This window comes from Hypomesus transpacificus, chromosome 4, assembly GCF_021917145.1.
Source record: "Hypomesus transpacificus isolate Combined female chromosome 4, fHypTra1, whole genome shotgun sequence".
In the NCBI taxonomy this organism is placed as follows: domain Eukaryota; kingdom Metazoa; phylum Chordata; class Actinopteri; order Osmeriformes; family Osmeridae; genus Hypomesus; species Hypomesus transpacificus.
The window spans coordinates 5,196,163-5,219,351 of NC_061063.1; the positions used below are offsets into that span (position 1 = coordinate 5,196,163).

Sequence of the window (23,189 nt, forward strand, 5' to 3'; positions counted from 1 at the left end):
GCGGTCATACCCCGCACACAACCGAGAGGACAAGCTTGTCCACTGCGGGTGAACCCCCTATTAACGGCTGCGGCAGGTTACCATCCGGACTATTTTGATTGGCTTCGCTGTCAGTCTCCGGCGGGCGGTTGACCACCACGGACAACCCCGAAGTTACGATGTCTAATCTGTGAAAGTCAGGTGGTGTCTCATTCGGTCGTCTGATGGCTCCGTCCCGGAAAGACTGCGGATGGGAGATGATCCTCCCGACGGGATGTCTGCTCCTATCCATTTTGGTATTTACACCTGCGCTGGCCAAGGTCTGTAATGACTATTCGAGACACGGCCAGGACAACACCTGGTTCTCGAGGGACGGAGAGAACCTGCCCATCATGGTGCTCATGCCGATGAACGAGTCAGCCCTCATGAGCAGCATCAGTCAGGGCATCGAACCTGCTGTCCAGCTCGCCATCAAGCACATACGAGAGTCTGGGAAGTACTCGTTCTCACTCATCACAAAGATCTACGACACCGAGGTAGGCTTGATATACCCCTGGGCCTCTCATATGTGATTTGCATTACTGTGTGTGTGTGTGTGTGTGTGGGTGGGTGTGGGTGTGGGTGTGAGGGGGTGTAGCCTACTGCCCCGCAGCGCAGGCAGCGCTCCATCCAGCGCGCGCTCATGTGCATATTTGTTACGGTTTTATCGTCGGCGTAGTGTTCAGGCGATTGGTTTCTTGAGTTTATCGTCTTTTTTGTGTGCAATATGACATGGATAGTAAACTGAACATAGTTGCACCTCTTTTTGCGGTTTTATGTGGGTCGTTGTAGTTTTTAATTCCGATCAATTACAGTTAACTGCCAGCTGATGTAGCCTAATTTTGTCATTGTCTTGACGTTTACGCACTTGCCTCAAGCTCGTGACAGCTACCGACCCGCACACCTGGCAGCCTAACTCCATTATCCTACTCGGCCTAAAGTACAATTCAGTGGACTTTGTAACGGTGGAAAGGATGATATTTCTTGTGCCTGAAGATGGCAGTAATTAGGTGCACGATATCCTCTTAGCCTACCTCCACACGCCACAGGAGGAACACTTGGAGCCAAGTTGCCCATGACAACTGTAGCCTACATTGGCTCAATTAACCAATCAATACATAATTCGAAGTCGAGCGAGCAATTACTAACGTTCTGCAATTACGGCACTTGGTAATTTATAATTGATTGTGTTTGTATGATTGGCTGCATCTGTTCACAAGTTGTGAATGTAATGTAACAATTGGTCATGACGTACAGTAAGATAATCATTTCCTGCTGCATACAGGGGATTACACTGACAACTTGGCACAAATTAGACCAAGCTAAAACAATTGCAGAAAGGTCAATTTGAGTGTTTCTCCATGCTTCTTTGGTCAGCCCTGTGTGTTGCTTATGTTATCCTGTTAAAGGGTCCATTCCCATCTGGTACCAGACATACTAGTTGTCTCATGTAGCAGCTGTTCAATGCTCCAGTGCTTGTTCAGTACCATTACAACCAGGCAAGAGCTGATTTGATTCTTGTTAACTTTAATGTGTCTATCTCAGATCTCAGATTCCCACAGGAATATGCCATGTTAAAGCTCCATGTTTGTGGATGTGTTCAGGAACTTTGACAGGGGGATTAAGTATGCTTTGATATGCTGCTATGATTGGCTTGAGTGACGGATGAGCTGTAAGTAGGGGTCGGCAGGTCAGTTTGACATCCGCTCTACTGGAGCAGAGATTGATCCATCTAAGACTTGCCATCACTGGAACCATAGGTCTTTATAGGTGTAGTCTGACTACCTTCCTACAGTGAATATTACAGGCTATCCTATGGTTTTTTAAACCATATTTATTGTCAATATATACAGTACCTTAATGTGCCTAAAACATGTTCTTATTTTAACCTTTGAGTGTAAAGTGACCTTTACAATGTTCTGCACTCAGTAGATTACAGTACATTTACCATCAGTGTTTCAGAATTAGGGTGTAATCTTCTCCTTATGGCAGTATCCTCAGAGAAAACCTATTTCCTTGCCGGTGACCATTTCTTTAAGAGAAAACTGTAATAATCTAGTGGAAGGCCCAGAGGAAATGTGTTTATTGGTGTTATCCGGAGCTCCAGGGAAGGAGATTTCTGCCAAGGACAGACATTTACAAGGCATTGGAAACATTTTTCACAAACCCTGCCACCATTCCATTCAACAAGGGGGTTGATAACGTCCGCTCAAAGGAGTACAAATTGCATCATCCATGTTGAATAGTAAGGACATTTTCCTTGAGGAAACCCAGAGAGGCTGGCAGTGAACAACGGAATGAGAGACTGAGGGAAATTAATTACTGTATGTTCCATCACCGTATGAGACTATGGTATCACTCTCAGACCTAATGCAGTTGCATGCAGACCAAACCTTTGGCTGGAAATGTGTAACTGGAGTTGTTGAGTTGTTTATAATGTGCAATAATACTGAGACTTTAACATTACATGTATACTATTACATTGATCTTGCCATATAATCTGTTTCCCTTCTAGACACACACACACGCACGCACGCACGCACACACACACACACACACACACACACACACACACACACACACACACACACACACACACACACACACACACACACACACACACACACACTGCTTGCTGATGCTGTATAAAAACAAAGCAGGCAGCAGTAGAGGAGTAGCTGCTGAGGCCGTGTGCTGGGATTTAGCCCCAGCAGCTGTAAGTAATGAGTCCCGGAGCAGAGGGTCTTTATCCCTTTATCCCCTCTCACTAGATTCCAGGGCAGGCCGGGCGATCCCCCCGCTGTGGGCCTGAGGCTGGGGCACCATGAGGACAGAGGCTGGCCCGAGGTGGTGCTGGTAGTGTTGGGCTTGCTTGTGGAGGTGGGAGATGACTGGTGTTGGCGGTGGTTGAAGGCAGATGTCCCCTGCCTGCAGGGTCTGGGGCCGGGGCTGAGGCTGGGGAAGTCCAGTCCCCAGTATGTGGTTTGGAGTTTGGTCTGAGTATCAAAGACACATGGACTCAGATTGTCAGTCAACATTGTATCACCTAGAAGCACAGTGCATTGTGATTCTCTACAACACCAAACACAAACACTCTGCAGTTGAAATCTTTTATTTTGATTCCCTGGTCTCAGAATAAAGCAGAGGGGAGATACGATGCTCGGTGGGCCTGGATGCCATTGTGAATCCAGTAAGAAAGGATGCCTCAAAGTGAGATTAGATTAATACATCTCATTTTACACATCCCCCACTTCCCCCTCCCCCCGGCAGTGCTTGCCTACTGCAGTAGCAGCAGTCGTTATTGGTGTAGAATGATCCATACACCTCAGGACTACAGCGCAGGGTCTCCCTGGCAGCCATGTTCTGAGTCGCGACAAAACAAGAGAATGTGTTGTCGCGGGTGGAACAGGAGAGAGAGGATCAGAATGTAAATCCCTTCGTCAACCACCCCTAGAGAGAGGAATAGAGAGAGCGAGGGAGGCAGGAGTGGAAGAAGCAGAGGGGAGGCTGTGATTTAGATATATTGGCCCTTGTCTCGCTTTCGTGCAAGTCGTGCAACTCGTCGTGCGTTCATGCGGAAAGCCGCAAAAGGTTTGTGTCACGGGTTGGGGGGGGGGGTATTTCATTTGGAATGCTCACAACAAGCTGTTTTATGTTGCTCTTTGAAGAAAGCTGCGTTTCAGCGATGCCACACCTGTAATGAAAGGTCTCCGTTATGAGGACAGGAGGACCACTAGAAAGCACTAGGCTTCTCTGTCTCTGTAAGTACATGTTAACTCCTCATATTATGTTCCTAGTAGAAGATACACTTGGCCCAGGGAGATCAATGTTACCTCAGAGATACTTAGATCCTATCCCTGCTCATGTAAACCAGATATGCAGATATGCTTATTTATAGAACAGAGACCAACAAGGTCCTTCATCTGTGCAATCGAATTGGTCTCTGGAGACAGTGTAGACCTCAGTTTCACATATAGAAAATGCACAGAGACAGAGGTGCTAGAGCAGCGCTCGTGCGAGGTTAGATTGGACATGTCACATCAGCACACGCTCATGGCCTGGCTTGACACGTACAACACTTCCTCACTGTGGGGGGGGGGGACCAGAGAGCCCCCCTCCACAGCCCATGTGTCATTTTGTCACAAAAGGTTAGTTACTAATATGACCACATTGCGGGTAGCCAGTGAGTTATGAATAGGTCTTCTCTCTTTAAGAACGTATGATACGCATACATCAATGTATGATGTATGAATTTTGTAGTGTAGGTGAGCTTTTCTGGTATACTTCATCTTGTACAGTCTGTTGCCCTGAACCGCAGTGGCTACCACACATCAAATGGATGTGCCCCCCCATTTCATATGAAACTCTAATTCTTATTCTAATTCAATATGTCTTGTCTGTGAGCGTTTGAGCTGGCGTGTCGAATCCACTTCCTATATGGTGGCCCACCCCCGTACATGCCACGGGCTGACATATGTTTGCTGCTGCCTCCGTGACCCCCGAAAGGTCAACCCACGCTGCCTGTCACTCCTTCTCTCCTCTCCCTGTGTGTGTGTGTGATTGTCAGTGAGAGTAAATACATCAACATCCACGGCCGCGGATGGAGCAGCTCTGACGGCGAGGTAGTCTCAGGGGCGGGCAACGTACAAGCTGTCACCCTCTGTGTTCTGTCACCACCGCATACTCGCCGCGAATACAGGAGCAGGTGACAAGAGCCTTGGTGTATTGATTGACCCGACATGGAGGTCAGCATACAAGCACTGTCAGAGCTGGAGCGGCAACTGTTTAGTTAGCAGAACACACAGTTGTCTAGACAACCCTGGAGAGGATACCTTCTGCTGGATGTGGGAAACATCACCAATTCTTTTTTTAATAGGCTACTGCCAATTGTTTCAGTTACGTTAAAGAAGCCTCCATTAGATTAGGTTATTGTTAGATTTGGTAATTTGTTGTGGTTTCTCCCTGGTGGCTTTCCAAAGGCTGGACGCGAGGAGTATTTGTCAGTGTTTATGAAAGTTAATCTCTAATTGCTAACCTTGTGAGTCACAGCCACAGCCCTGAGGAGCCATTCAGAACATCACATGGTGCCATTTCCTAACAAAGTACACTACTCCTTCTCACATTTACACACGCACACACACACTCACACGCACACAAATGACAGTACATATTCGTGAATGCAATAGTGAATGCAAAAGTCGTGTGCATGTAAGAGCAGGCCAGTACACACAAACAGTTCAGTGGTGCCAGCCCTGTGGCGTAGCCCGAGGTCAGATCAGTGTGGTCAGCCAGACCATTAGAGTGGGAGTGTTGTTCTACTCCTGTGAATACAAGCAGCCTCCCAGCATCCCTCACTGGGAACAAAGGGACCAGAATCAGCTTTGTACCGCACCAACCTTCTCCTGCTCACGAGCATGAAAAGACCCGCTCAAAGGCAAAACCCTCCCTCACTAAGCAAATAACACCAAACAGCAGTGAGACATGATTGAGGGATGAACACGGAAAACGGGAATAAGACGTACGATAGCGATGTTCGGAGACGTGTTCATGTACAAAATGTACAAAAACAAAATGGTGCTGGTGCTGTACCCCCAGGAAAGACATATATACTCTGTGCAGTACATCTTCATCCTCAGATTCCTGTCCGTATCCTCTTCTTGTTGACAACTCTAACCATCACTGCAGCGAGTCCCCTCAGAGACTTGACCCTGTGACCTTCTCCACTTCCTGTTGACCACCGGCTCTTCCCAGAGCCAGAGGGGAAGTAGTCAACCTCCAGGCCACTCTTCTTCTTCTACGTCACATTAGATAGCAGCTTCCCCGGGGCTGCTTAGACTGGTGTAGTGGCCAGATATGTTTACTCATGGTGTTTTTAGCAACTAGAGCCCAAGTTGTGACTGTGTGTGTGTGTCTGTCTGTGTGTGTGTATCCACCCTGCCTGCATAGAGCACAGCAGATCTGCTCTGATGCTTCCCCTGTGTTCTCAGTGGAGCTGGAAGGATTGAGACCCAGCTCTAGACGGGCTGCTGAGCAGGACTGCGGAGGGTGTTTCCTTCTGGGAGTGCCGTCTCAGTCTGCCACATCTGCAGTCCGGGTCCTTGGTTCAGAACCAATCACGTTGAGGGGGGAACACATCGTCATCCAACCACAGACGTTTTCGAGGAAGCCCTGTTTGCTGCTCAGGAGGCCATCGCTGAATGCGTGATTGTGCTTGACAGCTGCCGGCGGCTTGTGCAAGGAGATGGAAACAATAGTTGGAGCATGTGTGTGTGTGTGTGTGTGTGTGTGTGTGTGTGTGTGTGTGTGGGGGGGGGGGGGGGGGCAGCGGAGTGGTATGTGGCATGGAGTTGGCAGATGTTTAGCACAGGTTGGTTGTCATGATTCCAGAGATTAGACGGGGCCCCTCCCTCCCCACACCCAGGCAGTACTGTACACGCCTCAAAGAGCACCACACAGCACTCTGTACTGAGAGCTAATTCAGTCGTGGTGACAGAACAGAGATCTGATAGGCCTTATCTCCTCGCCCCTCCAAAACAGACAATTTCCAGCCTTGAAGTACTCTGAGCTTCACGTTGCAAAGTAGAGCCTCTTTTTTAGCCATTGTTCACACCAAGGACACTTCAGGCGGTGCTCTGTGTTATGCGTTGTTGGCAAGGAACGAATGTACAAGTTGGGGAGGGAGTGAGTGTTGGTGTGGGGGGGTCTCTATTGCGGTCATCTCTTCATTTATCAATTCTAATCAGATCCCCTGGTTTCCAGTAGATGGTGAGACGTGACAGCTGTTTATGAAGCAGAGGTCTTTTTTCCCCCTGCATCTCTGAAGAGGTCTCGCTGGCCTGTTGAGATGCACAGTCGTTCCGAAAGGTGGCGGATTGAGCAGCTGGCTGTCATTAACATTAAACAAACATTTGCTCTGCAATTCACTCGGGCTAGCGCTGGGGAGACAGAGGACGACACCCACTGGGAAATTACTCTGGAGAGGATGGAGGGATGGAGGGCGTTGGAAGGAGGTGTGGAGGAATAGACAAAGATAAGGTTTTGGAGAAAAATTCAGAGAGGGAGAGAGATGGCGCAGTAAGTTGAGCGCAATGGGAAGGAATAGAAAGAATTGACTGACAGACAGACAGAGTAGGTGTTTGTGTCATGTATGTAAAAACCTAACAGTCTCTCTCAAGCTCTGCCAGTCAGTCCTGTCCAAAGTGCTGAGGGGTAAGATGGCTGACATTCACTTCAGGTCCCTGTGTGTCCATACCGGCCTGGTCCGGGCCTGGTCTTGCCCAGTCTGGCTTCAGGCACATTTATAAAGCCTCTATTGATCGCTGTCCCGGCCGTTTGTTCAGTCAATTAACACACTGAATGTTTACTCCAGGCTGAAGCTGGTTGCATTGCTGAAGAGACGTGCTAAGCTGCGGGTCTATTCAAGTGCATAGACCACACGACAACAGGCCAGATACCTAAGCCTAAATTCCCAGAGCATGGCATGGACTTCATGTGTGTGTCGTTCTTGAGGTGTTTTGTGTATGTGCGAAATATTGCCAAGTTATTTCTGGGTGGAGCAATGTTGTTATACATTTTCTGGAATTGCCCAAAGGTGAATAAGTATGTGCCCTGTTGACCTGTTCGTAAGTCATCTGACCTGTCCTTTGATCTTTCCTTTTGACCTTTAATCCGAGGAGCCTGATTGACTCACCCTTTTTGATGGCCTCATGACAGATCATGTGTTTAACCCAACTCCATCTCCACTCATGAAATCACCTTGATTTCATTTGACACACCTCCTTGTTAAGCACACACACACACACACACATAGACATACACACACAACCACACATGCACACGCAGAGAGACTCCATTAGCATTAGTCATCAAACTATTCTCCACTTGATGCACACTGTACCTTTCCTTCAACCCAATCAACACCTCTCCATCCTTCCATCCATCCATTCCTCCCTCTCTGGCTCCATCCATCTCTTACTCTCCTCAGCGGACACAAATGGAGGGATTAGCAGTAAGGGGGTGTGGCCTCGTCATTAGAGATTGAACAAATGCAATGTGAATGCCACCGCCCCCTCCTTTCCATCTCTCCATCGCGCTCTCCCCCCCCCGTTATATCTTTCTCTGTATGTTTCTATCTGTCACTTTTTCTCTCCCTCCTTCACTCTCTACGACTCTCTCTTTGCCTCTCTCTCTCTCTCTCTCTCTCTCTGCCTCTCAAGGGGCAAAGCACACTGAGTAATAAGCAGAGAGTCTGCCCTTGTCAGTCCTGTAATTACATTAAAGCTTGTGTAATTCCTGGACAGAAAAGATTAAACAGGCCCCTCCCGTTTGCTCCTCTGGAGTGTGTTTGTGTAAATGACGTGTCTGTGTCTGTGCTGTATGTGTCACACCAGTACTTTATGTTTGTGTGCCTGTGTGTATTGTGTGTGCTGTGTATGTATCACACCAGTACGATGTGTGTGTGTGTGTCTTTCGTTTGTGCTCGAGTAGACAACCTCCGAAGCGTCAGTGCTGAATGCGTGGGTGACCAGCGGTGTGTGCATGCATGCGCTCAAAATATGAACCTAGTATTTGTGTGTCCGTGTGGTCTCCCTGATGTGTGCGCATGTGCATGTGCCAGTCCTTGGGGTGTATCATCTGGCTCCCCAGAGAGAGAGAGGGAGGTGGAGGGGGGGGGTTGTCCTGGTCACAGCTGGGATGCGTGACTCCCAGGCAGGTACCACAGGGACACTGTATTTTTTCTCTCTCTCTCTTTCCCTCCTTCCTTCTTCTGTCGGACGTTCTTTTTCCCTTTCCCCATCTGCTCTCTCCACCACTTCCCACACATGCACACACGCACACAGACACACACACACACCTACACGCTTACACATCCCTGCGGACAAATGAGAGCTTATATGCACAAGCACCTGTCGGAAACCTGTCTTTTACAGCTATCGTATCACAAACGGATGTAAATGATAGATTTGCTGCACACTCTCACGCTTGCCAAACACATCGAGCTTAATGGACCATTCCAACAGCTCTTCCATGTCTTTGGTCTTCCCCTCCATGCCATCTGAATGTTCCTTTTCAAACAACGCGGACGGATACTGTCTGTTCCTTGATACAGCCATTTGCATTGTTGTTCACTGGCTTTTCCAGTCGACTCCAGTCAAATCAACTAAACAGTGTGACAACATTGACCATCTGAGTCATCATGGCCAAGCTTGACGTCCACGACCATGTTGAAACCATGGCGATGGCCACAGCGGTAAACCAACGGCAGTTGTCAGGACGTTGTAGTAACGTTAAAAGGAGCTGTGCCGTGCTGTGTGCTGTTTGAGCAGCTGGCCCAGTCGCATGCTAGCCTCCGGTCGTGGCGTCTGTCCATCCACTCTACTGCCCAGCTGTCCTCTGCAGACATTAGGACCGCTGCTGTGGCCTGACTGGTGGCCTGACTGGTGGCCAGAGTGGTGGCCAGAGTGGCGAGCTGTCTGGCACACTAGCACGCTCTGTGGACGCCCGTGCCAGGGTAGGAAGCAGGGTCGTGAGCCATCGTGTGCTGAGAGAGATAACACTGACGGACGTACGTGTACACCTGCACATGCACCCAACACAAATAGGCACACACTGAGAGCCCAGTAGTACACTGATGTAGCAGTGTCCTGTATTGTACTCGGGGCAATCACGCCACATGCAATCAGAGGCAGGGGAGATTATTGCTATGGGATGATAGCAATCATTGTCAAGCTCTTAAAGCATGTTAATCTTCCCCTGTGCGTGTGTGTCTGTGTGCGTGTATGAGTGAATGTGTGCACACATGGGAATGGAGAGACAATGGAACTACCTTTCTTTTGGTTTATTATTGTGACAGTCATGTGCCAGGTGGAAAAGATCCATCCCCACTGTGCGTTGGACCGCCACTTCTGCCATCCAGCATCCTTTGTGTGTGTGTGTGTGTGTGTGTGTCGATACTCTTCAGGGACCAGAGGGAAAAAAAACTACAATCATGAACACACACATACAGTACAGACACACACACACTTGCCAGGGTGCACACACCCTCGTATTACATACACATTTAAATGTAATTTCTCCCAGTGGTTGTCTTTTCCTGCGTGCCTCCATGAGTAAATACATTTCACCTCAGTCGGGCTTCCGTGGGCAATAGCCAAGCTTATTAAGAAAACACAGACAGACAGACCGACTCATGCTCTTTGTGTGTGTGTTCACTACTGGGTTATATACTACACTATAATACTTGGCAAAATTGAGTTTGTACTGGCGTATTAGAATAAAATAGGATAGAATATATATGTTGTCATTGTACACTGTAAAACGAAATTGGATTAGAGGTTGACCATGTCAATACAGGGGCTTGGGTTCAATACCGAGTTGGGCTTAACTTGATCAATACTGGGTTCATGTGAGGTAGGGTCACAGGCCAGAGATTGAGTTCTGGAGCAGGGAGGCACCCAGAACAGTACACAGCCTTTTTCAGCTCCCGGCTGGTGCTTTTAGATTGGGAGTAATTGATAAATTAGCGTATTAAGGATGTCTTGTTGTTTTGGGTCTGGGAAAGAAAATATGCTCCATGTTATGGGATGTCAGTTAGGCGTCCCTCAGGTATGTCAGATGCTTGCAATGCACATATGGCTGTGTGCATAAGGGGTCCTTGATTTAGGCGTGTGAGAGACTGAGTGCATCTGAGCTGCTCAGCTGTGGTTGGGGGCTCAGATGATACCCTGTGGGACAGCTTGTGAGTTCGAGGTGTCACACCTCCCTCGCAGTGACTATCGGCAGTGCCCCAGGTGTAACACTCCCGTCTGTCACCTCGCTCCTGACTGAAGCTTCAGCGACTTTCAAATGAAGAAGTAAAAAGATGCAACCTGGCAACCGGCAAATAGCATCAGGGTCTATTTAATGATTCTGCGTCTTCGCTAATCCTTTTTTCAGACAATCTGGCAAACCCCATCACGATGATGAGATGCCCTTCCTTCTGTGCACAGATCTCGTCCTCCTCCGAACCCTCTGTGTCCTTCTCCAGAAAGCTCCCAGGCTCCAGTTTTCACGCAGCCCAACTGCATGTATTGATTTTGTGACTAAAGACTGGTGGATGGCAGAATGCCCACTGTTCTGCTATTTCTTTTTTTCTTGTTTTGGGATTCGGCCAAGGACACAGAATACCACCCGGCTTGCGTAAAAAAAATAAAGTAAGAAATGGAATTGAATGGACAGCCTGTCAACGAATAGCTGTCCATCTGCCCAGTTGGTTTATTTGACCATTGTCGCGATCTTGGATGACCCCTCTTTTCCATCCTGAGGTTTTCCTACTGTCTTTTTGACCTCTAAGAGGTCTCATCCCAATGTCCTACTGATTTTTTACTCTGTGTGCTGTTGCCAGACCAACCGTGCTTGGCTACTATGGGATGTTTCATGGTCACAGTGGGATGCTTCGTGTTCTTTGGTTTTTCATGGCCACCGCCAAACTACCACTTACATTGCCAAGTGTCTTTTTTGTAAAAACGTTCATTTAGTTTGAAACTCGGGTCTATAAGGAAGCCTGGGGAAGGCTTGCTACCCATTCATAGACAAACAACTCAAGATGGATCGAGCTGAATAAACTGCTCCGGTTACATCATGACTGTATATGTGTGCATGATGAGGTACAGTTTGTGCTGGAGTGATTTAAAATGGCCGCCTCAGTTTTGGAGGGAATCCCACATTAAGTTGCAAACAGTCTCCCAAGATGTGTCACTCTTCCTGCTTTCCTGCACTGTGCTGGTTATTGGGCTCCAGTAGCTTTTTATTGCCCCAATTGGATTTGATTGATATCTGGTATGAAAGGACCGGCTGCAGAGTGCCAGTGAAGATAGGAGAGAAGAACAGGGTGAATGGGGAGGGGGCTATCACCCTAATTCAATAGAAGGGTGTCAGTTAGCGAAATGAGATTTCATTACAAGGGATGTGTACCACATCAGTTTGGGAACCATCTGAAGCGATAGAAGAGATTGCTGTTAACGCTTAATTTTGGGACTCCATCATATTGCCTTCAGTGATGCTACAGGGATGAGATAAGGATGTGATTGAGCATGGTTCTGATCTTTTGTTGGCCAATCATGACAACATTTGAAGGCCTGGCCTGAACATACCCACCAATCCTGAAAGAAGGAAGTCTCAGAGAATATCCTAATGAGGCACTTATGAGTTTACATAGAAGAGATAGAGCTAGTTAGTTTAGAAGAGATAGAGCTAGTTTAAATAGAAGAGATATAGATAGTTGTCATTGTGACAGAGGTAGAAGAAGAACAACTTGGTGTTTTGTTCTAGATTGGTTGCTTTAACACCAGTTTCTTGTGGCGTGGGGAAAAAAAGGCTTCTAAAACGAGACAGAAATGTATTACATGCTAAAGTTTAGAATCACTGCCAACCACTTCTGTTCCTTTCACTAGCTGAAATCAACTTTTGTCCCCACCGAGGCAAAGTCTGCCGCGCTAATTGCAAACCTTATTAGCATTTTGGCAGTGGATTAGAAATGAGCATAGTCATTAAGATCATAAAAGGTATCCCTTAAAAAAAGAAGAAAAAGACAGAAACCACTGCCATCGAGACATAGACCACCACGCTCGCTTTGCATCAATGTTGCATGTCTGGGTAAATGGAAGTCTTCAGGATCTCATAGTCTAAACGATTGGAAGGTCATTTGACTCTGTGAAGGCAATTCTAATGCATGTAAATCCCATTGAAAAGGGGCCACCAATTAAAGCTGATGATATGCACAACACTGTTCACGTATTCATGAGCCTGGTAAAGATGCAGATAGTTTGCAGTGACATCCATTACGGAAGCTGGTGGTTACACTGAGGTAAACACAAATAAATGTGCACGTGCAAACACGGTGCATACACTTACGGTAGCCAATGGCATACGCACGCACACTTTGATTTGGTCATGCTCACACACATGCACCGAGACACACAGAAAACACACACACATACACACACACACACACACACAATCCTCCCTCAAGACTGCCTCTGAACTCAAAAGAAGGAGGCCCACACAATTCCTGGGATGAGAGCATGAATATTGAAGAGAGTGGTCTCCTGAACAATTCCAAAGATGACCTGCTGCTTTCCATATTCTTATTGAATAAATGAACGTGTCTCCTATTTACCAGATCATTGCTTTTAAGATGTATGAATCAGAATTATACATGGTCCCTAGCGTTTGTTTGCAGTCGGCGTCTACATAAATATTATCTGTGTGCTCCAGCTCAGGGCCGATGTGCTCAGTTGACTCTTGCACGCAGGGGAGTGCTATTGATTTACACCCTCACCGCCTTCATGCCGGGCATTTTGAACCATGTGAAGCATTCTCTCTCTCTCTCTCTCTCTCTCTCTCTCTCTCTCTCTCTCTCTCTCTCTCTCTCTCTCTCTCTCTCTCTCTCTCTCTCTCTCTCTCTCTGTGTCTCTCTGCAGGCTCTCTTTTCAAATTCTCTCTCTTCCACAATCCCTGACATTCCCTTTAAGTCTCCTTATTTCTCTCTCTTGGCACCTGTTCTCTCTCTTGCTCGCACGCTCGCACGCAGTGCTTACCCTCAAACCATCGAAGGCCTCTCATTGTTTCAGAACTGTCCTTCATTTATCCATTTCATCTGGGCCCTGCAAGTCATATGGTTAGTGCTGGGAGTGGAGGGTGCTCCCGGTCCGTCTGTTCCTGGTGGTTTCGTCGGCAGTGACGGGGCTGTCACTGAAGGGGGGTCAGCCCCTATTCTTCCCTCTTTGATCGAGGGCAGATGTAAATGTCAGCCACGTCTGAACAGGAAAGGTCTGCCAGCCTCTGAAGCTTCACGAAATAACCTGCGACAGCCGAGTGGAGGCTGTGTGAGTGAGGACAGGAGGAGGCTGTCTGAGCGAGGACAGGAGGAGGCTGTGTGAGCGAGGACAAGAGGAGGCTGTGTGAGCGAGGACAGGAGGAGGCTGTCTGAGCGAGGACAAGAGGAGGCTGTGTGAGCGAGGACAGGGGGAGACTGTGTGAGCGAGGACAGGGGGAGGCTGTGTGACTGAGGACAGGGGGAGGCTGTGTGAGTGAGGACAGGAGGAGGCTGTGTGAGTGAGGACAGGAGGAGGCTGTGTGAGCGAGGACAGGAGGAGGCTGGGTGAGTGAGGACAGGAGGAGGCTGGGTGAGCGAGGACAGGGGGAGGCTGGGTGAGTGAGGACAGGGGGAGGCTGGGTGAGTGAGGACAGGAGGAGGCTGTGTGAGTGAGGACAGGAGGAGGCTGTGTGAGCGAGGACAGGGGGAGGCTGGGTGAGTGAGGACAGGGGGAGGCTGTGTGAGTGAGGACAGGGGGAGGCTCCTGCTGGGAGACTCTCATCTCCATACGGGACGCGACAGAACACCCCCATTCTATTAATATATGCATGTCAATAATCCTCAAAAGGACACGTTAGAGCATTCTGCTCAAGAGCCCTAACCCTTGACAATATGACTTCTGTACAATCCCACATAGATGCCTTTTAAAGCAACTAGGAACTATAACCTGGAGTTCTGTTGACGCGCCCTCCCTGGAACATATGATCCACACTCATAGCCCTGGCACAGAATTCTTACCTGGAAATCCTTCTGGATAGACCTCAGTGAACAATTTAGATATCTCTCACGTAAACGTACAGATCCTAAGTGCGTATTCAACAATAAAGTGAGATTGCTGTTTTAAATTGCTGGTTTTGCCCAGGATGGACACACTTGTTCCCTTGTAACAAGGTCATAACGTGCTTTCATTGATCCCAGAGAAGCTGCAATTACATCAAAGTATGGCCTGCAGTTCAAACAACCCCACCACACAAAGTCTTATATTCTGAATTATTAAACATATCTTATCTCTCTTTTATTTCTCTTTTTTGTAGGTATGCACATGCACCTTCCTTCCTTTCAGTGAATCCACACATAACCTCCCGTATCTCATAAAACCATAGAGGCAATGGAATTTCCTGAATGCTAATATAGGCTTTTTTGAGTACATGCATTGGTCATCTATCTGATGCAAAAAAAAAATGAAATAAAATAAAAGATTTCAAACATTTCATTTATAGCTCGTAAAAAGAAAGGTGAAAAAGGATTGAGAAGAGGACCCTCTCCCTGGATCCCCAGGTCTCCCCCTGGCCGCTAGCCCGGTGTGGGGGGCGATGCGGGGTGGAAGCACAGCTCCTGGAGGCTACATGCAGAGACTGGGGAGAATGTGCGTACCTATGGGTAATTAATGGAGCCACGAGTGTGATTGAAACATTATGCACAAACGCGTCGGGCACCAGAGCCACGGCTGTCAGCCAGGCCAACCACCTGCAGTACTCTCTCGGGGGCGATGTTTTGTGTCATGTTGGGGAAGGGGGCAAGCTGTGTGTGTGTGTGGGGGGGGCAGGCTGTGTGTGTGTGTGTGGGGGCAGGCTGTGTGTGTGTGGGGGGGGGGGGGCAGGCTGTGTGTGTGTGTGTGGGGGCAGGCTGTGTGTGTGGGGGGGGGGGCAGGCTGTGTGTGTGTGTGTGGGGGCAGGCTGTGTGTGTGTGTGTGGGGGGGGGCAGGCTGTGTTTGTGTGGGGGGGGGCAGGCTGTGTGTGTGTGTGGGGGAGGGCTTGGCAAGGGTAGGGGGTGCTGTCTTTTCCTTGGGCTCTTATCAAGGAAAGAATGAAATTCAGGGAGATGGAGCTGCCACAAGCAATCAGAGGTGGATCACTGTTTGTGTTTATGTGTGTGTTTATATGTGAGTGGGTCGGAAGGGAGAGTCCGCAAACATCAATGTGTCTCTGTTGCTGTGTGTGTGTTTCTGTTGGAAACTTTCATTCGTATCAGACGAGGTTTCTTTAGGTGTCTGGTGTGAGACAGCACTATGAAAAGGAAAAATATCCGACCATGGAAAATAACCTGGGAACACACACTTCTCCCCCCTCTCTCCCCCCCCTATCCTCCCTTCATCCTGGTGATGAACAGACTGTGTACAGGGGGGACAGTAACCATGGGGAAATCTCCCGTAACGCATCATCATTACGAGACCAAGGACACCCTCGTTTAGCCAGGAGCCTCCACTTGTCATGTCTCCTGATTATTGTGTAACAGATTGATTAAGCTCAGAGTGGAGGGGCCCCTTTTAATCACGGTGGCAGGCCACAACTCTCCAGGGCATCTCCTCTACACCTCTCTCTCTCTCACCATAAATATGCTCCCTCTCTCATTATCACACACACCCAAATCAATAAGCTGCTTCAGGAAGTGATGGATTTTAGTTGTCGTGTTTTTGGTTCTGGTTATCTCATTGTTTTCCCACTGGCCTGTCAGACATGGGTCATTTCAGCCCGTATCAGAACAAATGTTACTTGTTAAATGTTCATTCACTGGCGGAACATTTGTATTTTATTTTTTCATAGTTTAATAAAAATAAAAAGCAACGGTTAGTTTTTGAGATTTATCTAGCGTGGGATATTATTCCCAGGGATTGTAGAGATTAAACACTCACCCAATTTGCTCAACAAAGACAACAATTAGAAAGACAGAAAATGTTTCTTGTTTGTCAAACCTTTGGAATCCTTACTGTTGGACAGTAACATTTGCTGTTACATTTACATTTATTAATTTAACAGATGCTTTATCCAAAGGGACTTACAAGAAAAAGCTTTACAGAAAGTGCATAGGTCAATGATAAAAAACAACGAGATAACCCCCAAAACATTGCGGGTAGCAATGGCGGATAGCTGTTGTTGATGTCATTGTTGTGTGTGATATATTAGCAAGCGCCTGAGAATGAAAAAAAAGGAAATTGGAGATCCTTGTATTTAATCTGCTCTAACTTTCTCTAAACGCAATGATAAAGCAGGGTTGGGATGAGCCTTAGAGTCTCGCTGTCTAATCTGCTGATTTGGCTCTTGGAGAGATTAGAGGGTACGGTGTACAAAGAGAACATGAGAGGGAGCAGAGAAAGAGAGGAAAGCAAGGGAGAGTCAATGAAGGATTGGAGGGAAGTAGAGAGAGGAAGATTGATGTAAGTGGATGGATAGAGCGGGATGAGATGGAGGGAGGGTAAGAGCGAGGGAGGGAGGGAGGGAGGGGGGATTGGCAGTCGAAGGCTAAGCCTGTATGGTAGGCCTGGGTGAGAAAACGATCACAATGTTCCACAACATCAATAGCAATAAGAAAATTGCTCGATAGAATGTTAGACAGTTGAACTAAATTGCATTTACTGTAAAGCCGTCAAGAAAGCACATTACAAATATGTCAAGTTTATTTTGCATGAACAAAACCCAAGCGTGTTCCCTCCCTGATTTGAACCAGCCTATCATGTCCCTTGATAATGGAGCACGCTATGAGTGACATGCCAACAGATCATTTAACTGGCATGTTGTTCAGTTGCACCTGTTGTCATGTGACAATAACAGAAACAGTGTGGAGTGAGAAAATGTGTGCAGACATTGATGTCAATTTTGACTTTACTGGTATTACAGTAAAAACAAATTGAAACAACATGTACTTTTAGTTTTTTTTTCCAATTTTTCTTTTTGTCTAACTATTTTGTCTATCTATTTGTTGGGTATGTGCCAGAAAAGGAGCAATCATTTGAGAATCCTCAGTGATCTACAGGAGTGTTCTATTGGGGTCAAGAGCGGGAATACAACCAACATATGTTATCACCTTAGCCAGTCATACCCTTTGGAGTAAACTACATGTCAATCATGACCTACATCTGCTAAATCAAAAGATAAAATTATTATGGTACCTGTGTGCCTTGATAAATAAAGAGGTTAAATTCAACTTTTGGTTTTCTCCTGTTTTCTCATTAAAAACGTATAAGTCATTAAAAAACAATCAATTATTATTGACATTGACCGAAATGAAACATTTGATCGTGATGAATTTTTCAGCTATGTTGCCCGGCCGTAGTGTAGGTGGCGTCTCATTTTGACCGACAGCTCAGATTGGATCGGAGAGGTCAAATGCATGCTGCTCACCGGAGACGCCAACAGCATGACGCCTTAACTCATTAGCCTGTTTGCCGCTAAAATCAAAGAGGCCAGCTATGACTCAGCCACAACTATAAAAGGTAGGAAGGCCATGAACTGAGATATTGCGGGTATGTCACTCCTTTGCCTGTTCCTGGTTTCTCAGAACCCCCTGCGTCACATGACAAGGGTTGGACCACTGTTCCAACCCCCCTCCCCCCCCCCCCCCCCCCCTCCGCGGGAGCTCAACGGAAGATCAGCCCTCGGCTTGACGAGCTGCTTCCCTCTCAAAGTGACGGCTCTATTCATTTTGTTCACAACTAAGTACAGTACAGAGGGTCTATTTTAAGCCTAGTTCCAGCCTTAGTCTTCTGCCTGGGTTCCTGTTCTCGCGTGCTCCAAACTGTACCAATATAGCCTCCCTCCCTCACTCTCTTCCACATTCTCTTTGCCTCTGTCTCTCTTTCTTTCTTTCTTTCTACACCCTCTACCTTCTCTATCTCTGTGTACCCCACCTCCCTCCCCTTTCTCTGTCTCTGTGTTTTTCCCCTTCTCGCTCCTCCTCCTGCCAGCAGTTCCTCTTGTCCGTCGCCAGGCCCTGTCACGCTGCCTCCATGTGCTTCCTGTAGCCTCCACACTGTCATGCCGACCCTGGGCCCAAACACACTAGGCGTTTCGGCACTGTGCTGTCATGCTCCTCATAAGTAATGCAGAGATTTCCCTGCATGGTAAAATGATGGAAACCGAAACAAGTATGAATACGAGAGCATATATGTGACAAAAATGGTTTCCCCGCAGCACGTGTCAATTTTAAAGGTTGCTGTTATAGATTGCTTTGACCTGCAGGTTGTCATTGGGTGGATGAAGATAGAATGGTTTGTAAATTCCTGGTGTGCGTGGGTGTGTGTGTGTGTGGGCGTGCTAGTGTCTGCACACGTGTGTGTGTGTGTGTGAGAGAGAGAGAAAGAGAGAGAGAGAGGGAGAGAGGGAGAGAGGGAGAGAGAGTAGGGGAGATAGAGTGCTGTCTCTCCTAGTGGCCATGGGTGACCTGAACCAAGTGTTAGGATAAGTAGTCCCTCTGAGTCACCCTCTGTCCCTGAGCCAGACACAGCAGACAGGGAGAGAGAGAGGGTGAGAGACAAAGATAGAAATAGGGTGGAAGACAGAGAGAGAAAAGGGGGGAGACAGTAAGAGAGTGGAGGGGAGTGACACAGAGAGAGAGATGGAGAGAGAGACAGAGAGAGAGAGAAGGGGGGAAGAGGAGAGTACATACATACCACACACAAACCTCCACTACGCACACCAGTTTGACCAGACCTCCTGGTACAGTAAGACCAGACCTCCTGGTACAGTAAGACCAGACCTCCTGGGGGGAGATGGTTCCGGAGGTGGATCGTGGTAGATACATGATGTCTCTTAAAGTCTTCGCAAATGCTCTGTATATTATTACAGTATCTTCCTGAACATGCTGTTTATAAATCAAGAGTGATTGCAACCATGGTGACAATGATGGCAGAGTAAGTTATTCAATCTTACCTCTTACCTGTCTGCCTTTATGAGCTTCACACTCACACACACACACACACACACAAAACGCCAAAAAATCACACACACACCTCCACTTAGGACATTGTACTCCCACACACAGCGCACACACACAGACACACACGGTCTAGTACTTGTTGGTGTGCCACTGCCGTTTCAAATGCCTTCACAGGACAACATCACACACACACAAATGATTACGTTAACCCCTCAACAGGTTCTCTGTTGCCATGGCAACACAATGGCGGCCGACCGACCGGGACGTAAGCTAGAACCCATTTCCTTGACGACCATAAACATGCGGCAACATCAAATGCTGTGTGTGTTACATCAAGGCTTGGTGTGTCACCTCCACACTCCTGTTCCTTGACACCTCCGCCCTCATGCCAGTGATGAAACAGGCTGTAAGTCAGTGGCCAGTACTGTGCCCCCTAATGATCCACCAAAGTCTTTGTTTTGGGGGAGAAATTATCTCCCAAGACCTCCAGGCACACGCACACAGCCAGGCATGAACACACTCAGAAACACACCCAGGCGTGAACACACACACCCACACGTATATACACACACACATACCCTGGCATGAACACACATACAGGGATGAACACACACTCGCTCACACAAGCTGCTTAATGACTGCAGCTGTCTTTACCAGACAGAGGTTTCTGCACTGGGGAGAGAGAGAGAACATGATTAGAGGACAGCCTCTCCCTCATACTGAATCTCCCCAGATGAGGCAACACATGAGTAGCGGGAGGAAGAGAAAAGAGAGAATGATTCAAAGAGAGGAGGAGGAAGAGAGAGCGAGAGAGAGAGAGAGAGAGAGAGAGAAAGAGAGAGAGAGAGAGAGAGAGAGAGAGAGGGGGAAGTAAGAAGAAGAGAGATAAGCCAGTTTTCTGCGTTCTTCTCTCGCTTGAATCTGTGTGTGCCCACGCTCCTCCACCCACATCATCGCTACTGTGATGGAACTTTTCTCCCTCGCTCCCTCCTTTCCTCGTTCCCTCCTTTGCTCGCTCCCTCCCTTTCACTCTCTCATTTGTTATTACTGCACAACTTTCTGTATCCCCCTCTCTCTTTCTCGCTTCCTCTCTCTCCCTCTTTCTCTCTCTTGTCCAGGGCCTCAGATCCGTCTCTTTTGTTTCCCTTCCATGTCACCTTTTCTCCTTCCTTCCTTCCTTCCTTCCTTCCTTCCTTCCTTCCTTCCTTCCTTCCTTCCTTCCTTCCTTCGTCCCTCCCTCCCTCCCTCCCTCCCTCCCATCTTTTGTCTCCTCCATCATGTTGTTTCTGCATTCCCTCCATCTCATTCTATCCCTACTGTTTCCTCTCTCCATTTCCCTTCCACAGAACCATCTTCCCTGTCTCCCTCCCTCTCTCCACCTTCCCTCCCTCCCTTGCTCCCTCCCTCCTCTGACAGTGCCCCCCCCTACTGTGCACTCATACACTGGAGCAAAAAAAACATTCATCTTGACTGACAAATGAACCTTTTTGACTGAAATTAGTCCCTCACTCGCTCACCCACCCTCACCCCACCCACCCTCACCCCATTGAGGATGAAGAGCCTCAATTAGAAGTATCATTTCTGTCCGTCAGCTTTAATGGTATTTGTCCGGGAAACCATCCCAGAGTGAATTTTGGGATGTTATTGAATGTTTCAACCTGTGTATCATTCATATTGTTGTATTTCCTGTATTCACAGCTATGTTTGATATCCAGCATTTCTTATTCATGACTCCAGTGCTCATACTGTGGTCTTCATTGGCAGTCTATTTCAAAATCATCATTCTTGACGTCTGACAAGGTCACCAGCACAGCAGTTCACCAGATCACACAGAGCTGAGCTCCACTAGTCATTCATGTATAGAAGCTTCCCTTACAGCTACAGCTCTCTGTCTCCCGAGTCAGCCCAGGCCGTCTCCACTAACGGTCTGCTGGAGGCTCCACGAGCTGGTCGGGGCCTCTCTAGTCCGTCCTCCCCTGAGGAGTGTCCTCATCAGAGGCTCGCTGGCCTGCCCTGCTCCCCTGAGACAGGCACAGCTCCAAGAGCCAGATCAAACGAATGACAGAGAAACCTCTAGAACCAGGGCCTGTCTGTGTCCACCGCGCCCCGCTCAAATCCTTCCCCCTGCCCCCACCTCCCCCCAACCATTTTCCTTTGAACAGCGGACATGGACTGAATTTGTTCAGCTCATAGGTTCTTCATCGGTGTTTACACCAGATGAAGACAGTTCCCTTTTCTCTGCTAGTCACTATATCATGAGTTTATAAGGAGGGTTGGTTCCGTTCATCCATCAACTCATCCATCCATCTTTTTTTCATATTTCACATCCTGTTGGCCTCAAACCTGTTGTTGAATGACCACTAAAGCTAATCACTCTCCTAACCCTGTGTATGTGACAGGCTTGGTTTCATTTACAGATCATATCAGATATGTAAGCATCAAGGACATCAGTACCATGAGAGTGGGTATTCTTCTACTGTATATGGAACATGGTTTGTGAGTGTCGAGCAAGACTCCTCATTACTACAGGCTCTTTCTATTTAGACGACTCTGGCTTGTCTATCTACCGCGCCTCCACAGCACACCAAGACCTCAGACACACATGCAGAGAAGATACTCTCAGCCCCACATGGAACCTCAGCACAACGTTTTTTGAACGTTGGTCGGCTTTTGCGCAATGCTGTGTGACAGGAAGATCTGAATGGCCGGTGGGCAAGGGAAGAAGTCAACCGAGATAGGAAGGAGGAGGAAGAAGAGAAGGGGGGGGGGGGGGGGGGGGGGGCGAGTGGGAGAAAGGAGGGAAGCACGTTCTGCTACACTTTGCAGGGCAGTTCACCGTAACTCCCGCGGCATTAATTAAGCTCAAAAGCCCTCCACCAAAAGTTTGGGGAGACTGCAACGAACAACAGTGTTTACAAGCCTTTCCATCCCACAGGCACAACTCTCCAAATTTGCGTGCGTCTGTGTGGTTTGTCCACAGAGCTCAGAGAGAACGGCAGGGATGGGAAATGGCTCAATATTACAGGACATGAAACGTTATGAAGTGTTTTAAGATGAATACTATAAAATAATATAGTGTGTAAGATATATTTACAGTTTCACACACAGTGTACAGCCTGATACATCAAACAAGGTACCGGTTCACGACTACTAAACCTTAATGCTGAGATGACTCTTCCTTAGCTGTACTAATTAGCCAATGAGCCATGCTAATGTACTGTAGATGCTAATGTACTTTAGTAAGTATTTGGTGTGTTGGATGCATACTAGTGAGATAAAGTTGCTACTGGTCTAGGATCAGCCCAGAAAGCTTGTCCTCAAATGCTTCAGGTGAGGATCCGGGTAAGATAAACTGATCGCAGGATCACTTGCACGTTCCCATTTTTACTTATTCTGCCTCAGAATAAAGGTCCAGCACAAGAGTTAACTTCAAGGGCCCCAGCCTCCAGTCACTGTAGTGATTTACCTGGTCTTGGTCTTACAGGTTTGGGTATGACGCAGCTTACAGTTCCTAGCCCCGGTGAAATGAGAAATGTAGCCCTCTGCCACTGCAGTGAAAACCACCTAAATCAACAGCTACCACTCGGCCATCAATTATTTGGGGAGGAAATTAGAATCACGCTGAGGTAAAATTCGGGCATACCAGACAGGCTGCATCGTGTTT

General features: G+C 47.7%; 1 protein-coding gene across 1 annotated transcript in view; it reads left to right on the plus strand.

Moving 5' to 3' along the window:
* Positions 1–371: 371 nt before the first annotated feature.
* The window catches only part of gabbr2 (gamma-aminobutyric acid (GABA) B receptor, 2), a 42,102-nt gene continuing 19,284 nt past the window's right edge, over positions 372–23,189 (plus strand). The window contains exon 1 of the mRNA XM_047019688.1: positions 372–515. Coding sequence (XP_046875644.1) covers positions 372–515 — 144 coding nt within the window. The remainder of the gene's footprint in view (positions 516–23,189) is intronic.